Here is a 16,595-nt window from a genome sequence, read left to right on the forward strand (position 1 = left end):
GGGTAACGTAAACCGTTGGCTGACACATATTTTGTCTGTTACGTGCATCCTGCACTGTATTCTTACAATAAGTGAGCTAGCGGAAAGAAAATGTCATTAAGGGAGTCATAAGGAAGAGAAGGCACGTTCGCAGTCCTGTAAAAATCTGTGTATAAGTGGACCCGTACAGTTCAAACCTTTGTTGACCGTCAACTGTAACATCTGAGTGCGAAATTCGGTCCAGGACCCCCCGCCCCCCCCAGACCTCAGCCGGTCAGGCACCGTGGCCGCTGGATGGAGGCATCGGCTGTCGAGCGTTGGGGTGTCAGGTGTGACAGACGCACGTGGCGGTCAGTACTTCACATCTGGAGCTGCGTCTGCCGCGTCACTGCAAGGAGATAAGATTTACGAGGCTTCTGCTTAGAGTCATCTTCTACAGAACTGCTGTCGTCGTAGGTTGTAGGAACCTGAGGTGCAGGTGTGCGCACACACACAGAACTGAATTTGGACTTGGCGTATGGCTGGTGTCCTTGGTCTGGGGTCTGAGTTTCGATCCTCGCTGTAGAATTGATGCGGCGCAGTGGCTGAGAAGACCGTGCTCGGGGCCGCAGGGACGGGACGCCGTTCCGTGCACGGGTGTTTGCGTGAGCTGTGTGACTGGGTAAACGTGGAACCTTCAGACCGATTCTCTGAGTGTTGCATCACATGGAATCATGGCCACGAAAACCCCTCGAAAACGACGGGCTAGTCTGACAGCTGGCGATAGAAACGCGTATGTCTCTAAGTGTGGTTTTTACTTGGTGATCCTGCACCGTGGGAAAACACGTAGACGGAGCAGGGCTGTTGGGGCTACCGTTAGATCAAGTGTCCTTCCAGGCTGGGAGGACACAAGTGCCCCGGGGTCATTGGTGCGACGCGACACTCCCTGACTCCTCCGTAGCTGGTCTCATTGTTGACTTGTCTCTGTTCAGCTTCCCGCTGCCAGGCCGGCCCTGTCACTTCCAAGGACACTGGCGCGGAAAGGGACCTACGGGTCGTGCCGGCAAACCTGCCAGTGTCAAAGATCAGGAAACAGAGAAATGAAGCAACGTGGTTCTTTCGGTAGCGTGTGGTTTTGGCAGGGACTAGAGCCCACCCCAGCCTCCTTCCCCCCTTGTCTTTTTACTTCAGGGCACCTGTCTCCGTTAGCGTCTCTCAGGTTTCTGCCTGTTGCCGTAAGCTGAGAAACCGGATGAACGAACCTTTAACAACTGAGTGCTCAGGTTCTCTGTGGCAAAGTTTAAAATGGCTGATAGCCCTTGGCTTTCGTTTTTCTGTGCTCCTTCGCTTTGATTTTGGGTACCCACAGGCCATTTGGCCTGCGTCTTGGAAGGCTGGCGCGGCTGGTGGCCGAGATCTGGTGGGGACACCGCAGCAGGACGGGGTTCTGGGTGGAGGATTCAGCAGTTGGGGTTTGGAAGCGTGAAGTTTCAGAGGCCGCTAGACTCACTGGAGATGCTGAGGAAGCAGTTTGGCTGTTTGAGTCTGACATTCGCGGTGGGGAGTCCGGGCGGGATGTAACCACGAGGGACTTGGAAGGTGCCCGTGACGGTCGCAACTGTGGATTCCTGGATCGCCAAGGCATCAGGCGCGAGTGGAGAAGGGACCCAGGGACCGAGTGTTCAGGCGCTCCCAGGAAGAAGCGGGGAGTGAGAATTCGTGGAAACGTCCGTGGAGCAGGGAGGAAGAAGAGGAGGACTGGTGAGGTTCTGGCAGCCTGGGGCCTCCGGGATGGGGAGACGGTCCCTGGGTCACGTGTTTCCAGGTCTCTCGATCTGGAAAGTCACCCGGCCTCTCTGGACCCTGAGCCCTTAGCATGGCCTCAGGAGTGGGCGTGTGTCGTGCGTGGGCACACTCGTAAATTCTTTGGACGCCTTTGGCTCTGACTTTAGGGAGCTATTAATCCTCCATAGTACAAACTAAATAGAAACAAAACAGAACAAAAATTCAGAATAAATGTCAGAATAAAAATAACAGTTTAAGGAACAGAAAAGGAAAGTGACGTAACGGGAAGAAGCAAAGCCAAGTGAGCTGTTGTGCCCACGCTGCAGACCGACAGACGGGGTGGCCTCACGTGTGTTCAGGAATTCGAGACTCTCCTGGCTCTCCCTCCATGCACCTCCTGTGGGACCTAGGATAAATAGTCCCTGCTTTACCTCACTTTTCGCCTCCGTTAAATGGCTCCGACTGCCTTGATCTCGTGGAGGTGTTTACAGTGGCGTGCATCCATTTTAACGCACTGAGTGTCTGTGTAAGTGACCTATGACCCGTTGACCCATCCCTGAACTGTTGTTACATTTAGGAGTACCTCTTTCTGTGTCTCTGCCGCTCGTGTCTGAGGAAATGGCAAGACGGATTCCCGCACGGCATCCGCCTGACTTCTGCGGACGCCCTCAGGGTTTCTCCATGTCTGTGCGTCTTCAGACGCTCTGGGCGTAGGGAGCCAGGGGTTCTGGCCTCTCCCCGTGTATGCAGACTGCCTCCCTGTGTCTACGCTGCACAGATGTGGCTGTAGATTAGCCAGTTCTTCGCGTATGTGGATTTTCTCTGGCCTTAGTCCATCTGGAAGAAGTAGCAACGTGCTTTTTTTTTTTTTTTTTTTTTTTTTTCCTTCCCCGTGAGTACTAGCTTTTAGCCATTTCTTTTGATGAAAGAGACATTTCCTACTCGGCTCATAACTCTTCTTCTCTTTAACTAACAGGCCATCTTCCCATTTACCCAGAGGCCTCTGACAGTGTGTGCCTGGCCTGGAATTACAGAGACGCGCTGGCCGTCATTTGGTCCCACAGGTGTGTCGTGTGTTTCTTCGCCGGTCACACTCACGATGGTGGCTACTCCGAGGATCCTTTCGGTGTGCACCACGTCAACCTAGAAGGGGTCATAGAGACGGCGCCGGACAGCCAGGCTTTTGGCACCGTTTATGTCTACCCTGACAAGATGATGTTGAAAGGGAGGGGCAGGGTTCCGGACAGGATCATGAATTATAAGAGGGAGAACGCCTTCCGGTGTTAGTCTGGCTCACTGCGTTCCATCTCGTTTGCCTTTGGAGAGAGAGAGAGCACGGCTGAGCTTTGTGTTTTTGTTCATCTCCCCCCCCCGCCCCCCCCCCAGAGCCCTCAGTCTCCTTGCTTCGTATTCTCTTTGCACGACGAAACGGATCTGTGGCCTCGGGGCGCGTCAGCTCACGAGATACTCTGACCTGTCGTTTTTGGATAACAGACCCGGTGCTGAGAACTGGACACAGAATGAATGCAGGTGGCGTGAATAAACCAGGGCAGAGACTGAGGGAGGTGGTCGAGTCCTCAAGACAGACCTCATTTAGCCTGATCTGGAATTTTTTTTTTTTTTCTTTTTTTTCTTTTTTTTTACCAACGAGGATATATTCATGTATTAACCATGTAACTTAACGTTCGTAATAATAAAATAAGCTCAGGTAAACTCTTTCTGTGTATCCTGCTGTGTGAATGAGCTTTGGACTTTTTTTTCTCAGAATACCCAACATATTTGTACATTTATTGGCTTGTATTCCTGTCCTGTAAACAAAGTAAGTTGTCTCACGGGTGAATGTGTGGTCCCTTCCACGCGAGGCCGTGAGAAAGGCCTCCGGAGAAGTCACGCGGTCCCCTCGTGATTCTGAGTAAAGCGGGATCAAGGGCCGGCACAGCCGTGCACCTGCTGGTGTGGCCCCTCTGGGCAGCAGCTAGTGCTGTGTGAGACTGCAGGGGGGATTGAGTTTACTCTCCGCTCCCCGTGTAGACGAATGGGGCACGTTGACTCGGCTGTCCCACGCGCTAAGGTTTCTTTGCGGAAACATTTACTAGATGGCGAACGGGACCGTTGAAGCTGGGAGCAAGTTTGAGTCAGGGCCTAAAGAAACATCAAGTGAGAAGATACCGATACTAGTCAGCCTGAGTGCACCTGCCGAGCACCTGGGCTCCGGGGGCGAGGGGTGTGTTCGTGTTCTGTGGCTGCTGTGGCAAATTACCCCCACGTTGGTGGCTTAGATTTCGCGTATCTGATGTTTCTGGAGGTCGGAAGTCTGAAACCACATTCCCTGGGCCAAGCTCAAGTTGTTGTCAGGGCCGCGCCCCCTCGGGGGTCTCTGCGGCAGAATCTGTATCCCAGCTTCTAGAGCCTCCATTCTCAGAGCCACCAGTGCAGCCTCTTCAAGCCTCCCTCTGCCTCCCTCTCTCTCATCGGGATGGCTGGGATGACGGGGAGGCACCCCCTGGCCGATCCAGGATCGTCTCCCCACCCCAAGACCCTTAACTTAATCGTGTGCGCACAGTCTACTTTGTGATGCAAGGTAACAGTCCCAGGCTCTGGGGGTCGGACCGGGTGATCTTTGGGGGCCGTTATTCGGCCCACCAGAGGGGTGACTGTAATGCGCTCCCTGCATTCACCGACTTTACCATCCGTGGACACAAATGTGTGAAGAGAGGCCTAGATATGCAGAGCGGAGGGGTGGTTCGCTTTTGTTTCACGGGACTAGGGAGGACTTGAAGAAGGAGGAAAAGGGTCTTGATGGGGTGTTAGGCAGAAGAGCATCAGCAGAGGTTAAAGGGCACGCTGAGTTGAGTGGCAAGTAATGCTGTGTAGACTCCCCGAAAGGTGCCTGGGGTTATGGCAAGAAATCGCGAAGGCAGAGGACCGGCGAGGGCCGTGCTGTGAAGTCTTGAATGATGAGCCCAGAGTTAGAAGTGAGCTTGTCGGGTTTCTGAGCTGGGGAAGTGTGGTTCCAGGTGCCTCTCAGTCCTCGCAGGAGGAGAGGCTGATGGGGAAGAGAAAAGATGGGCGGGAAGGCAGGGGCTCTGATAATAGAAACGTTAAGCTTGCTTAAATTCAGCGGAGAAAGAGTTCACAACAATCTCAGTGCCTTTCCGAAGGCAGCACTCCTACCAGAAGTTTTCTGTGCTCAGAGATCTCAAAGGAGCCGCGTGTATTCACAGAATTCACAGTGACACGGGGGCCGCAGATACGATGAAAGTGTATTTTGAACGTCACTTCTTTTTTAAAAAGCTGGAACGTTACGGTCTTTTAAGCACAGAAGCAGGCATTCCTTGGATGACAGATCCTATACAGGCTTTGCAAACAAATCCACTTCTTCCTGTGTAACTTTGGTAGTGACACGGAAAGGGGTGTAAAAACCATCAATCTCATGCGAACTAAGCGTGCACTGGACTGAAGTCCTTTATGTGTGTTTTATCGACCTTGAAATAAATTTCACGTCGGTTGCTTACACTTGACAAGATTTTCTTTTTCCCTTTTCCCTCATCTAAACCTTGAAAAGAGAATTTCGCTTGTCCAGTGACCACTGTGTAAACCAAACACAAAACATACGTGCCTCCTTTAACAAGTATTTACAGAATCCTTAATATTGTGTTAAAGGCTATAAAAGTAGACAAACGGACAGACTTATTTCCACTCTCCTGATACATGATTGGTACTAATATTCTTTTGAGTGAAATACTTCCTAAATGTCATGAGACGGTATTTTGACCCCAGAGCTTGATGCTGACCCCCCAAAATTGCCAGCCAACAGAAATACGATGTGAGCCATTTAAGTAATTTAAAAGCATTCACGCTTCGGGGCGCCTGGGTGGCTCAGTCGGTTAAGTGTCTGACTTCGGCTCAGGTCACGATCTCGCGGTATGTGAGTTCGAGCGAGCCCCGCGTCGGGCTCTGTGCTGACTGCTCAGAGCCTGGAGCCTCTCTCAGATTCTGTGTCTCCCTCTCTCTGACCCTCCTCCATTCATGCTCTATCTCAAAAATAAATAAACGTTAAAAAAAAAATTAAAAAAAATAAATAAAAATAAAAGCATTCACGCTTCAAAAGGTAAATAGAAACAGATGACAAATTTTAATGATATATTTTATATTAACGCAAATACGGCTAAAATATTTCAACATGTAATCAATATGAGAATATTTTATATTCCTTTTGTACTACGTCTTTAAAATCCAGTGTGTGTTTTATACAAGCAACCCCTCCATTGGGACGCCACATTTTCACTGTTAATACTTCATCTATATTTAGATATAAAAACTGGAATTAAGCAGATTCACATAACCATGTTGTTCCAAACACACTTAAAACAAGCGTTGCAGACACATTTCTAACTTTTCTAATAACTGAATCGACATGTTATAAAATTAAAGTGAAAAACGTAGAATTTTACTTCCTCAGTGTAGCCACATTCCAAGTGCTCAGTGCTACATCTTATGGTTATGTTAGCATGTTACGTGACGTTTGTATGCACGGCGGTGATGTCACCGTGTCACGCGTGTGTGTGCGCACTGCGGTCACGTTACCACGTACGTCGTGTGTGTGCGCACCACGGTTATGGTAACATAAGTCGCCACGTTGGAGACTACAGCTCCCAGATGGTCTTCTCCCCAGGGTTACCTTTGACATTCATTTAAAAAAATACCGATTTTGGTCATACTTCTCATTTACCATGTAGTGAATATTCCGTTTCCTTCTGGTCCCAAATTCCTTTATTCTACCTAACTCCCTCTTTCCAAGATGTGCTCGTTCCTTGGGCATCATTGAGCTCACTGCACTGCACGGGTCCAGTATAATGAGTTCATTTCGGGGGCACAGCCCTCTCTTGAATCTCTGTTTCTATCATTCCACCGAAACCCTGTTTTCTTCTGTTTTAATCACCTGTAAGCCCCTTATAAGCACTTGGTAATTTTGGAGGCTCTCATATTATCCACTTTAATCCCGTGCAACTGTATTAAGTAAGTAGGGGATCTGGTTTTAATCCTGTTTTACAGATGAAGACATATCCGCCAGGAGGTGTATATATTTGCCCAAGTCATATAGACAGGGGTAAGCTGAGTCAGAATTTATATCTCTTCACTTTGTTCTGTGGCCTTCTCTACTCTACGGGGACCCAATCGAATATCAGACCCCTCTCTTACCAGTTCCATGCAACTCTATGCCGTACCGTAGACATCCTCAGAAAGTTCTTGGCATTTTTTTTAAATTACCTCTAATATTAGCTGAGATTACCTGAAGTTCCTAGGAAATTGGCTTGTTACAAGCATGTTTATAAAACATTGATTGACAATACTCATTTTAATAATGGGATTCTTGGCTTCATTTAAAGTACTGTCTTGCAGTGAGTTGGCCAGGAGGATCGCATCTCCTTGTTTATGTATATGTAGACCCAAGAGAGAAATGGGAAGAGAGCGATTACAATGGCAGTAGCCAACTGAATTCTTCCACCAACTGGATTCCTATAAAGACACACAGGAATGATTATCAGTAAAAATCCAATAATATTTATGGATTGCTTTGGAAACAAATATCAAGGTTGAATTTGGTGAACACATTTTTATAGGACTTTTTCTTAATTTTTATTGGCATATAGCTTATTGATTTGTGGGAGTTCTTTTTTTTTATTTTTTACCTTTTATAAAATGTTTATTTATTTTTGAGAGAGAGAGCATGAGGTGTGGAGGGACAGAGAGAGGGAGACATAACAAGCTCCAGGCTGAGCTGTCACCACAGAGCCCCAGGTTGGGCTCAAAACCACCAACCGTGTGGGGCGCCTGGGTGGCTCAGTCGGTTAAGCATCCGACTTCAGCTCAGGTCACGATCTCGCGGTCCGTGAGTTCGAGCCCCACGTCGGGCTCTGGGCTGATGGCTCAGAGCCTGGAGCCTGCTTCCGATTCTGTGTCTCCCTCTCTCTCTGCCCCTCCCCCGTTCATGCTCTGTCTCTCTCTGTCTCAAAAATAAATAAAAAACATTAAAAAAAAAAAAAAAAACAAAAACCACCAACCGTGAGGTCATGACCTGAGCCGAAGTTGGAAGCTTAACCAACTGAGCCACCCAGGCGCCCCAGGACTTCTTTATTCTTAGTGCACATCTTTGTTGTTTATATATGTTGCAAATAGCTTTTCCCACTCCTATAATGATGTCTTTTGAGGAACTGAAGTCACTGATTAATTAGGTAGTGTGACAATCGATCTTTTCCTAATGATTTCTGTATCCTGTTTAAGAAAACTTTTCCTCCCCAAGGTCTTGGAGATTTGGGGTTATCTTCTCTAAAAGGCTCACTGTTTTGTTTCTCACATTAGATCTGTAATCCACCTGGAACGGCTGTTTATGAAAGTCAGGTAGGGAAAGTTTGGCCACATGGGCATTCCGTTGAGCCAGCAGGATTTGCTGAGAAGTCTGCCTTTCTTTGCTGCACCTGTACTGCCACACGGTCAGGAGTCAAGGGTCTACCTGTGTATGGATGGACCTGTTTCTAGATTTACTCTTTCATTAGTCTTACCCTTTTCCCAGTACAGGTTTATCCCTCCACTTGCTTAGGTCTTCTTTAATCTCTCCCACAGTGTTTTGTCGATTTATTTGTAGAGCTTTTGCCTATCTCTTTCTAGATTTATTCCCAGGGAGTTGATTTCTCAATGTTCTTATTTATGGTTAACTTTGTTTTCACCATTTTCCGTGACTTGTTGATTTGAGTACATTCACCTAGTGGGCAGCAATCATGCTAATAAACTCACTCTAATGACTTTTCAGATTTTTTTTGATTTTTTGTGTACACAATCACGTTACCCACGGATAGCGAACGTTTTTCTTTTCTAGTCGTTGTGCCTCTAATTTTTTTCTTGCCTTATCGGACTGGCTACGATACTAGCTTGAACAGTGTTGAGCGGAAGTCGTAATGGTGGCTAACCTCGCCTTTTCCTGATCTCAGAAGGCAAGTTTGCAGCTGCTGGCCACTGAGTATCAGGCTTTGGTGTAGATCCCATTGGTCAGTTTTAGTTCCTTTCTACACCTGTTTCCTAAGACCTCTTGTGGATGGACGGTGAATTTTACCAGGTATCCTTTCTGTATAGATTGAGAAGAGAGCTTATTTATTCTTTTATTCTGTTAACATGATAGAGAACACTGGTTGGTTTTTGAATGTCAAACCGTGTTCATAGAATGGACCCAAGAGGGTGGTTGGGTGACATATTGCAGGATTTTATTTACTGGTGCTTTATTTAGGATTTTCTAATCTGTGGTTGTGAGTGAGGCTGCTGGGTAATTTCTTTTCTTCTCTCTCTCTTTTTTTTTTAATGTTCTTGCTAAGTTTTGGCATCAAGGTTATTCTGTCCTCATAACATGAATTATAAAGTGTTTCATCTTTTTCTGTTCTCTGGGAGTGTGTTAAAGGCTGACATTATTTTTTCCTTAAATGTTAGGTAGAATTCTCCAGTTAGGGCATCTGGTCTAGAGTTTCTTTAATAGTTATGGAATTGTCCTGGAGTATTTCTTCTCGTGTCAGTTTTGCTAGTTTATATTTTTGAAGTGACTTGTTCATTTTTTTAAAGTTAATCTATTTTGAGAGAGAGAGAGGGTGCACGAGTGGGGGAGGGGAAAAGAGGGAGAGAGAGAATCCTAAGCAGGCTTCACACTGTCAGCACAGAGCCTGATGCGGGGCTTGATCCCACGAACCATGAAATCATGACCTGAGCCGAAATCGAGAGTCAGACCCTCCACCGACTGAGACACCTGGGTGTCCTCAAGACATCTGATTTTAGCTAACGAGTTGAAAACTTACTTTGATGAACTGTGACATAGGCTCATCCATGCTGTGATAATCACCAGACCAAACAGTTCCCTATAAAACAGCATACATTTCAGATATTTGAAGTAGCTGCAAATGACCTGTGTATCGTCCCTTTCTCTCCGTGACCACCAGCTGCTGCTATTAGATGACCTTCCCCCAAGATACGTAGCATCTACAGAATATTTTCAAGTCTGGCCATGAGTCATCAGTTACTTCTTTCAGACCATTTAAAGCCTTATATGAACACAGGTTTCGTCTTATGAGGCAGGTGTGAGCTCCATCACTGCTCCTCAGCTTCTAAGTGAACAACAGCACAACACAGAAATCACTTCAGGTCACGGGGAGGATTAGAGTACAAGCAGGGAAACGATCCCAGATTGATCATACAGGCACCACTTTACCACTGTGTTAGAGGGATCAATGTTAGGTAAGATGAGCTCAAATCAATAAATAATTAAGCACGTGCAGCAGGAGCATGGGTCACGTCTTAGTGGAGAGGAATGATTTGTAGTATGAGGCAACTAATGATTTTGGGGTGGGTAGATGCTTCTAGAAATATGCCTTAAAAGCATCTTTTCCATAGAGTAGAAGACAGTCATAGCTGGCCATGGTACCACCGGAAGCCAGAAGTAACTCCGGAAGTTACCGGAAGTAACTCATGGGCCTGAAGTTGGTGGAGGTGATTCAGCCCAACCTGATTTGCTTTCTGGTTTTCCAGATATTAAGGCCTATGGCAAAGAAGCACCCTGCCAGGGACGAGTAACTTCTAGGTCTCTAACTCTTGGTGTTAGCAGTAGGATGGACAGGAAGGGAAGGGGGCTATGCAACAGGCCAAGGAGTCAAGGGTGGGAGGAAGCAAAGGAAGAGGTGATAAGTTCGGATCAGATGGCCTTGACAAAGGGAGGAGATGACAGGAGACTTAGCAGGGCAAGGCTGACAGACGTTGACTTAAAATACTGACCTCTGAGGTGGCTGCTCACGCTTATAGGTAAGATTTTGGCCAGAACCACAACTAAACCAGAATGCTGATGGAGTTTTCGCCTTGTTCGACCAGACCCTTAACTGTACGGCTTCCTTGGCTCGTTCATTATAAGGGAGCCAAGGTCAACTGCCTAACCTATGTGCTGACCGCCTCCAGCAGTGATTGCGGGATGTGGTACGCAATGCTGGCTGTGAATCCTGGCTCCATCGTTCCTTCAGCTTCTCCAGGCTCCTCTCAAGGAGGTGATACCTTCCCTGCTCCTGATGGTGTGGCTGAGGGAGCTGAGTCATCGTGGTGCAGATCAGGGGTTGCGGAGGACCAGGAGCTTTCTCAGTTCTACCCCACCCCTTCCAAAGAGCAAAAGTCACTGCTCACCTGCCTTCTTCCTCATGTAAGACGTTCTGTTGTGAATGAAGCCAGAGGTGGCCCGCCAAGCCGACAGCCCACACGATGCACAGGAATGTGTGTATAGCAGAGATACTCTTCCAAATGATGTTGCCTGAAAATAGATATTCTGACACTGTCAGTCATGGAATCACATCCCAGGGAAACCATGACCTCTCTGTATCTGCTCTGCCATAGTCTTTCAGGTAAAGCGTTCAGAAAAGGCTGGGGTGGTGCCTGGCTGGCTCAGTGGGTGGAGCGTGTGACTCTTGATCTCAAGGTCCTGAGTTCGAGCCCCACGTTGGGAGTGGAGCTTACTTAAAAAAAAAAAAAAAAAAAAGCTGGGGTTTCTTTAAGTTTTGTTTTGGGGAATGTCATAGAGGTTAAAGCAGTAATAATCAGCTTAAGTGGACATGTGCCCTTTCTATGATGACTACCCTCATTTTCTTTGGGGATCTGCCCTTCCCACACCCCCCTGGCCGTGTGTCCCAGACAACTGGACCTTAGCTTGATTATTCAGTGCATTTCATCCCTTTAGTGGTGGTGCTTTGGCTCCAGAAGAACAGCTGACAAATCAGGGCCGACAACTCAATTCTGAGACGTCGGTGGAGATATCGGGGAAGCAGATCCTATCTTCTGTTGGACTGAGCGGGCAGGAAGAAGTGAACTTTGACCTGCCGGGCTACCACGAGGGGCCCTGGACTGAAGTCCATCGGCACATGGTGGAACAGACAGGTGCCGAGAGTTCTGAGCCAGTGCCTGAAGCGAGCACCACCCCTGCGTTTCTTTCAGTCACGTACCCCAGTACGTCTCCGTTCGAGCTCACAGCCCGTTTGAGTTCAGCTTTTTCCTTGCCGGCAACTAATGGAGCCCAAACCACTGCACCTTAAAGATGCGGACAAGAGTTCCCGGCGCCTGTACGAGGAACGTGTGCATCTAGGGGACGTGAGTTTTCCCCATCCAGCTGGGAGCCACTGGTCTTTATTCTAAGGCCCTGAGAACTCTGAGGACTCACTGGCAAAGGAGCTGTTTTCACGACAGTGAAGAATAACCCGTCAGGACCAACAGTCCTGTTAATAAGAAAATGTTAGTAAACACAGTAAAATGTAATTTCTTTTTTGTTATGAGACACGGTTTTATGGTATAAAACTGTCCGCCTCTAGGTTCGTTGAGTTTTTGGGGCTGTAAAAGGCGAAGCGACTATGTTTTGCCCGCATCGAAGTAGGTAGCTTGTGGGCAACATAGACCGGATATTTTAAGGGAATTTCTTTATATGTACCCTGGCAGATTTTATATATGTATGTGAAATGAAAAAAAAATATATGTATATACGTGTGTGTGTGTGTATACATATATATTTTTTTTCATTCCAAGGAGCAGTTTACAAAATGTATGATAAAGCCTCTGTGTTACAGCCATCCATTCACTCAACAAGCATTAAGTACCAAACCGTATTCGTGGCCTTATTTCAGCGGGGCTTGGGCAAAGATGGGCTAGACATGGTCCGACTTTTAAGGGGCATACAGCCTAGTGGGGGGAAAACATAAAAAAGCATGAAATAAATTGTCGTAGGTACTACGACAGGACAGAGGGAGGTTGGGGGGGGGGTGATACGTATTAATGCAAAACCTAGACATTTGTATGGATGTTATAAACCGTTTCTCTACATAGAGTAGCCGCCCATATACACAGGGGTTGAATGAGTTCAAATAAGAAAGTGATTCCCGGCAGTGGTACCGGAGTTAAGAAGAATTGATGAAGAGTAAACATATAATAGACACTGGTTGCCACTGACTCTGGAGATACCAACTTAGCACTTTGTTGCTGATTTTCTATCAGCTTGGTGGCTTTAGAAATCGGCGCCTTTCTCTCTGGAGAGAAAGACGCCCTTCTCTCACGGGCTAACCCGCAGAACCACTGTTGCCCACGGGCATAAGCGATCTTGGGTTCCGAGTTGGTAAAAGACCGTCTTGGTATGGCAGGTCCTTGTGACACTTGCCTGCAGATGGTGTGGGTGATCTAGATTAGAATTAGCCCCTCTCATCATCAGAAATGAGAAGACCTGGACAGCCCCGTGTTTCTCCTGGGAGTCCGTCATTATTACAAGAAATCTGATTTGCTGTATCTCCCTGCAGAATCCAGGGTTCGTACCCGTGACAAGGGGGTTAAGTCCAACAAGCAAGGTCAGCACAGCAGGGATCATGTACACCACCTGTTAGCAAAGAGAGAGAAAATTACGTGGGTAATTTCCACCCCATGGCATTTGTTCTTAGTGTCTCTTTCCCTTGCCCACCTGCCATTATGAAAGCCAAAAAAGCCAATTTATATTCCCAACCTCTTCAGCTAGGGTGATCATGCTCCCGCCATGAAATGTAGTAAGAAGTCTTGTAGGGGCAAGGCTGATACCTAGAGCATTTAACAACCAATAATGCCCGGATGCTGACCGAGCAGGATGGATCCCAGACCATAAACCAAGTTGGTATGCACACACTGACTAGCAGCCTGTCTGAAGGGCTTCCTGGGAAACATTTCCTCCCCAATAAAAGGGAAGAAAGCACAGGAGGAAAAATCATTTTGCTTCTGCCTTACTTCTTCCTACTTGGGATGCCCTTGTCTGGGGATGATGTCTGGAGCTGCAGCAGCCATTCTGTGAACATGAGAGAATGTATCACCCACACATTGGAGATGGCAGAGAAGAAAGGAAGCCCGGGTCTTTGATCACGTTGTTGGCCGCTAAGCAGCTCCCTCTGGACTTCTTGTTAAGTGAGATACTCTACTCTTATAACCTGATGCTAGGCAGATGTTCTGTTATCTGCTCCTATATGCATCCTGATACAGGAGTCCTCCGTGAACAAGATGAAGTAGGGGACGTGGAAGTGAGTCAGGTGTGAGGTACAAGCCCCCAAGGCCCAGTGACGTAGTACTGGTTCCTGTTTGCATCCATCCATTCATTCTTTCACTCAACGGTCAATACAGAAGGACTGCCATAGGAAGGCTCTGTTAGGTTGCCTGAGGAATACCAAGAAGAAGGAGTAAGTGGTTCCTGTTCTCCCAGGAGCTGGCATGTACTGAACCAACTTAAATGTAAAGCAGAATGGGTTAGTGTTAAAGGTTTGAAGGAAGGACGGTTAGAACCTATGGGAAAGAGGGAGAGAGATTTGAGTGACGTAGCATTTGAGATAGACTTTGAAGCTTGAGCATGAAACACAGAAATCCCAGGGGCAAGGCACAGTAAGTTTTACAGGTGGATCGGGCTTCCAAGACCAGGCTGGGAAGGTGGGTTGGAGCCATCCTGCGGTGGGCGTTGAGTGCCAGCCTGGGGAGTTGTAACTCAGGGATCTTGGGGAGCGAGGGAAGTTTCTGAAGCAGGAAGCGATACGTGGGAAGCGGAAGAGATCAGAGGCAGCTCCAAGAATTGGGAAGCTATTACAGGAGTCCACGTGGGGTGATGGAGGGCTAACCTGGCAAGGAGGGCTGTCTGCGGGGACATGCTGTCTGTTGGTGTTATGTCATCTAAGCGTGAAGTGAGAGGTGACATACAGAGACTGTACAGATAAGCGGTCGGACCTACACGGGGCGCTGTTGGATTGCTTTGTTCTTCGTTTTGTTTTCTGAAAGGCTCTCAAAGGTGGTAGTAAGGGACTGAGATGTGGTTTGGAGCAAGGATGACCCGGAGGATGATTCAGCTGTTGATAGAAATGGGTGAGTCAGGAGGAGGAGGGGGCTTTGTAGGGAAAGATGCTGGGCAGGACCTCGGGGTGTTTGAGGAGCCAGTGTGATATACAGGTGGAAAGATCTAGCAGTCTTTTGCAAATTCACCATTAAGCTGGGTGTTGGAGAGTCGCCTGCAGGGAAGTAATATTTGGAACCCAGGACATGGCCCCGCGTGCTGAGGAAGAGGCAGTTTGATTTGATGCGAGAGCATGTGAATCTGGACAATAAGCACTATCAGAAGGAGTTCCACTGCACTAAAAAGACTGGCTGGGATTTCACATTACAAATCCAAACACTTCCATTTGTTGCTAATATTCTTCCAAGGCCAAAAGTCATGTTGGCTGGCGATACTGCAGTCTTGCGTATCCGTTTTGAAAGAAACTGGGCAAGATTCAGACATTTCAGGAAACGTGTGGACGGTCCTCTCCCTCCTCCGAACAGTTCAGCCAGAGCATTGGTTAGATGTATCCTGTAGATTTTATGGGCTCGGATTACTCTTTATAAATATAACTCACTGAATTAGAGGAACCACAGACCCTAAGCCTGCCATTTTCTGGTCAAAACTCACGGGGGGAATGGTTCAGTTGACCTTGGGAGGTCGACTCTGTGTCTTCAGAAAAGTGTCCTCAGTTGGCCCATTTTTATGCAAAGGGAATACTGCCCTAAGGACCCCTGTGTCTGGAAAATTCTTTGTTCTCTCCCCCATACACATTACTACCCTGATCCCTTCCCCTCTGACACTTTAGGAAAAAGAGCTTACAAAGAATTTATTTCTGAGTTTTTCCGCACATGGAGCCGGGAGGGGCGACAAAATGGGTAACAAGCCTGTGTGTTTCGTGCACGGCTCCACGGTTCTTTGGGACGCAGGAAGCAGCTTTTACTCACCATCCACAGTTCTGCATCTGGATCGTTCACCTGGAAAGACAGGACGTCTGGCATTAGCAGGCACGGCCCGTGCCCCACTCCCGTATCTGGTCTGCTCCTCGATGCGTCCCAGTCCTGTTCGGTGCCAGGCGCGGCGCCAGGCGGCGGGGACAGAGTCTAGCGGAGGGCGGGGTCGCAGGGGCTTCTGGCCGAGCGCCGCAAGGGGGCCGCACACGCTGCGCACACAGTACCGGTGTTGTGGGCGCCCCCGTCTGAGGAGTAAGGAAAGCCCTTATCGGGGGTCCCAAGGCAGACCTGAGGGGTACCCGCGCCCCAGACGGTTCTCCCGGGCCCTCAACCGCGCTGGGTCCCCGCTCCGGGACGCGGGCGGGCGGTCACGGGAACGCGCCTGGCTTTCCGCTGGGACAGGGGCGGGGGCTCCGGGGCGTGACCCCCGACCCTGCGGCCCCGTCAGTCCACACCGCGTGCCGGGAACCCGCCCGCCGCCGGGAGCCGGGGCGCTGACCTGCACCAAGGCCGCCAGCGCGAAGAAGGCGGCCATGAGCCCGTTGCAGGCCCGCCACAGGCCGGGGGCCCAGCGTCCCGCTGCAGGCGCCATCCGCTCGGGGCCAAGGGTCTGGGCGGGCCGGGGGCGGGGCGTCGGGCTTCAGGGGCGGGGCGGGGCGGGGCGTCGGGGCGTCGGGGCGGGGGTGGTGCGGAGGTGGGGGCGGGGCGTCGGGGACGGAGCCAGGCGTGAAGGCTTAGGGGCGGTGCGGGGCAGGCCGGGGGCGGGGCTTCGGGGCGTGGTGAGGATGTGGTGTCGGGGCCTAGAGGTGGGGCGTCCCGGACAGAGGCTGGGGGCGGGGCAGCGGGGTTGGGGCGGGGCTTGCAACAGGGCAGCGGTGGGTGGGCTTCCCCTGAAACCCACTTTGTCCTGCGCCGGTTTCTTTCCCCAAACACCCCCCCCAGGTGTCGAGTGGCCGCTGGCGGCCGCTCGCTGGGTAAGGATGTGGCACTACTTTAGCCTTACTACCCCCCTCTTTAGATTCTCCCGAAGGCGT

General features: G+C 49.1%; 2 protein-coding genes across 5 annotated transcripts in view; one reads left to right on the top strand and one right to left on the bottom strand.

Annotated features, from left to right (window-relative positions):
* ADPRM (ADP-ribose/CDP-alcohol diphosphatase, manganese dependent) overlaps positions 1-5,606 on the top strand; it is a 16,218-nt gene extending 10,612 nt beyond the window's left edge. For all 3 annotated transcript variants that reach the window (XM_060647270.3, XM_078437741.2, XM_078437742.2), the window contains one exon: positions 2,720-5,606. In XM_060647270.3, coding sequence (XP_060503253.2) covers positions 2,720-3,030 — 311 coding nt within the window. In that variant the 3' untranslated portion in view covers positions 3,031-5,606. The remainder of the gene's footprint in view (positions 1-2,719) is intronic.
* A 249-nt stretch (positions 5,607-5,855) lies between these two features.
* Positions 5,856-16,192, bottom strand: TMEM220 (transmembrane protein 220). Of its 2 annotated transcripts, none has more exons than XM_060647278.2 (6): positions 16,061-16,192; positions 15,556-15,585; positions 13,108-13,168; positions 10,948-11,071; positions 9,582-9,641; positions 5,856-7,263 (listed from the first exon to the last, which is right to left on the bottom strand). In XM_060647278.2, the coding sequence occupies exons 1-6, from the start codon at positions 16,151-16,153 to the stop codon at positions 7,128-7,130; spliced, it is 504 nt and encodes a 167-aa protein (XP_060503261.1). In that variant the 5' UTR covers positions 16,154-16,192; the 3' UTR covers positions 5,856-7,127. The 2 variants fall into 2 exon arrangements, with proteins under 2 accessions (XP_060503261.1, XP_078293869.1); XM_078437743.1 differs by having other exon boundaries at positions 7,084-7,263; positions 12,956-13,168.
* Positions 16,193-16,595: the final 403 nt, after the last annotated feature.

This window comes from Panthera onca, chromosome E1, assembly GCF_046562875.1.
Source record: "Panthera onca isolate mPanOnc1 chromosome E1, mPanOnc1 haplotype 2, whole genome shotgun sequence".
NCBI classification, from domain to species: domain Eukaryota; kingdom Metazoa; phylum Chordata; class Mammalia; order Carnivora; family Felidae; genus Panthera; species Panthera onca.

What these genes read in the sequence shown, in the direction of transcription:
- TMEM220 (XM_060647278.2), bottom strand. Translation starts at nt 16,153, where the DNA reads ATGGCGCCTGCAGCGGGACGCTGGGCCCCCGGCCTGTGGCGGGCCTGC. An exon ending in CAGATGCAGAACTGTGGATG is followed by an intron (nt 13,169 to 15,555) that starts GTGAGTAAAAGC and finishes CTTTGCTAACAG; the next exon opens with GTGGTGTACATGATCCCTGC. An exon ending in TTACATGAGGAAGAAGGCAG is followed by an intron (nt 9,642 to 10,947) that starts GTGAGCAGTGAC and finishes GCTGTTTTATAG; the next exon opens with GGAACTGTTTGGTCTGGTGA.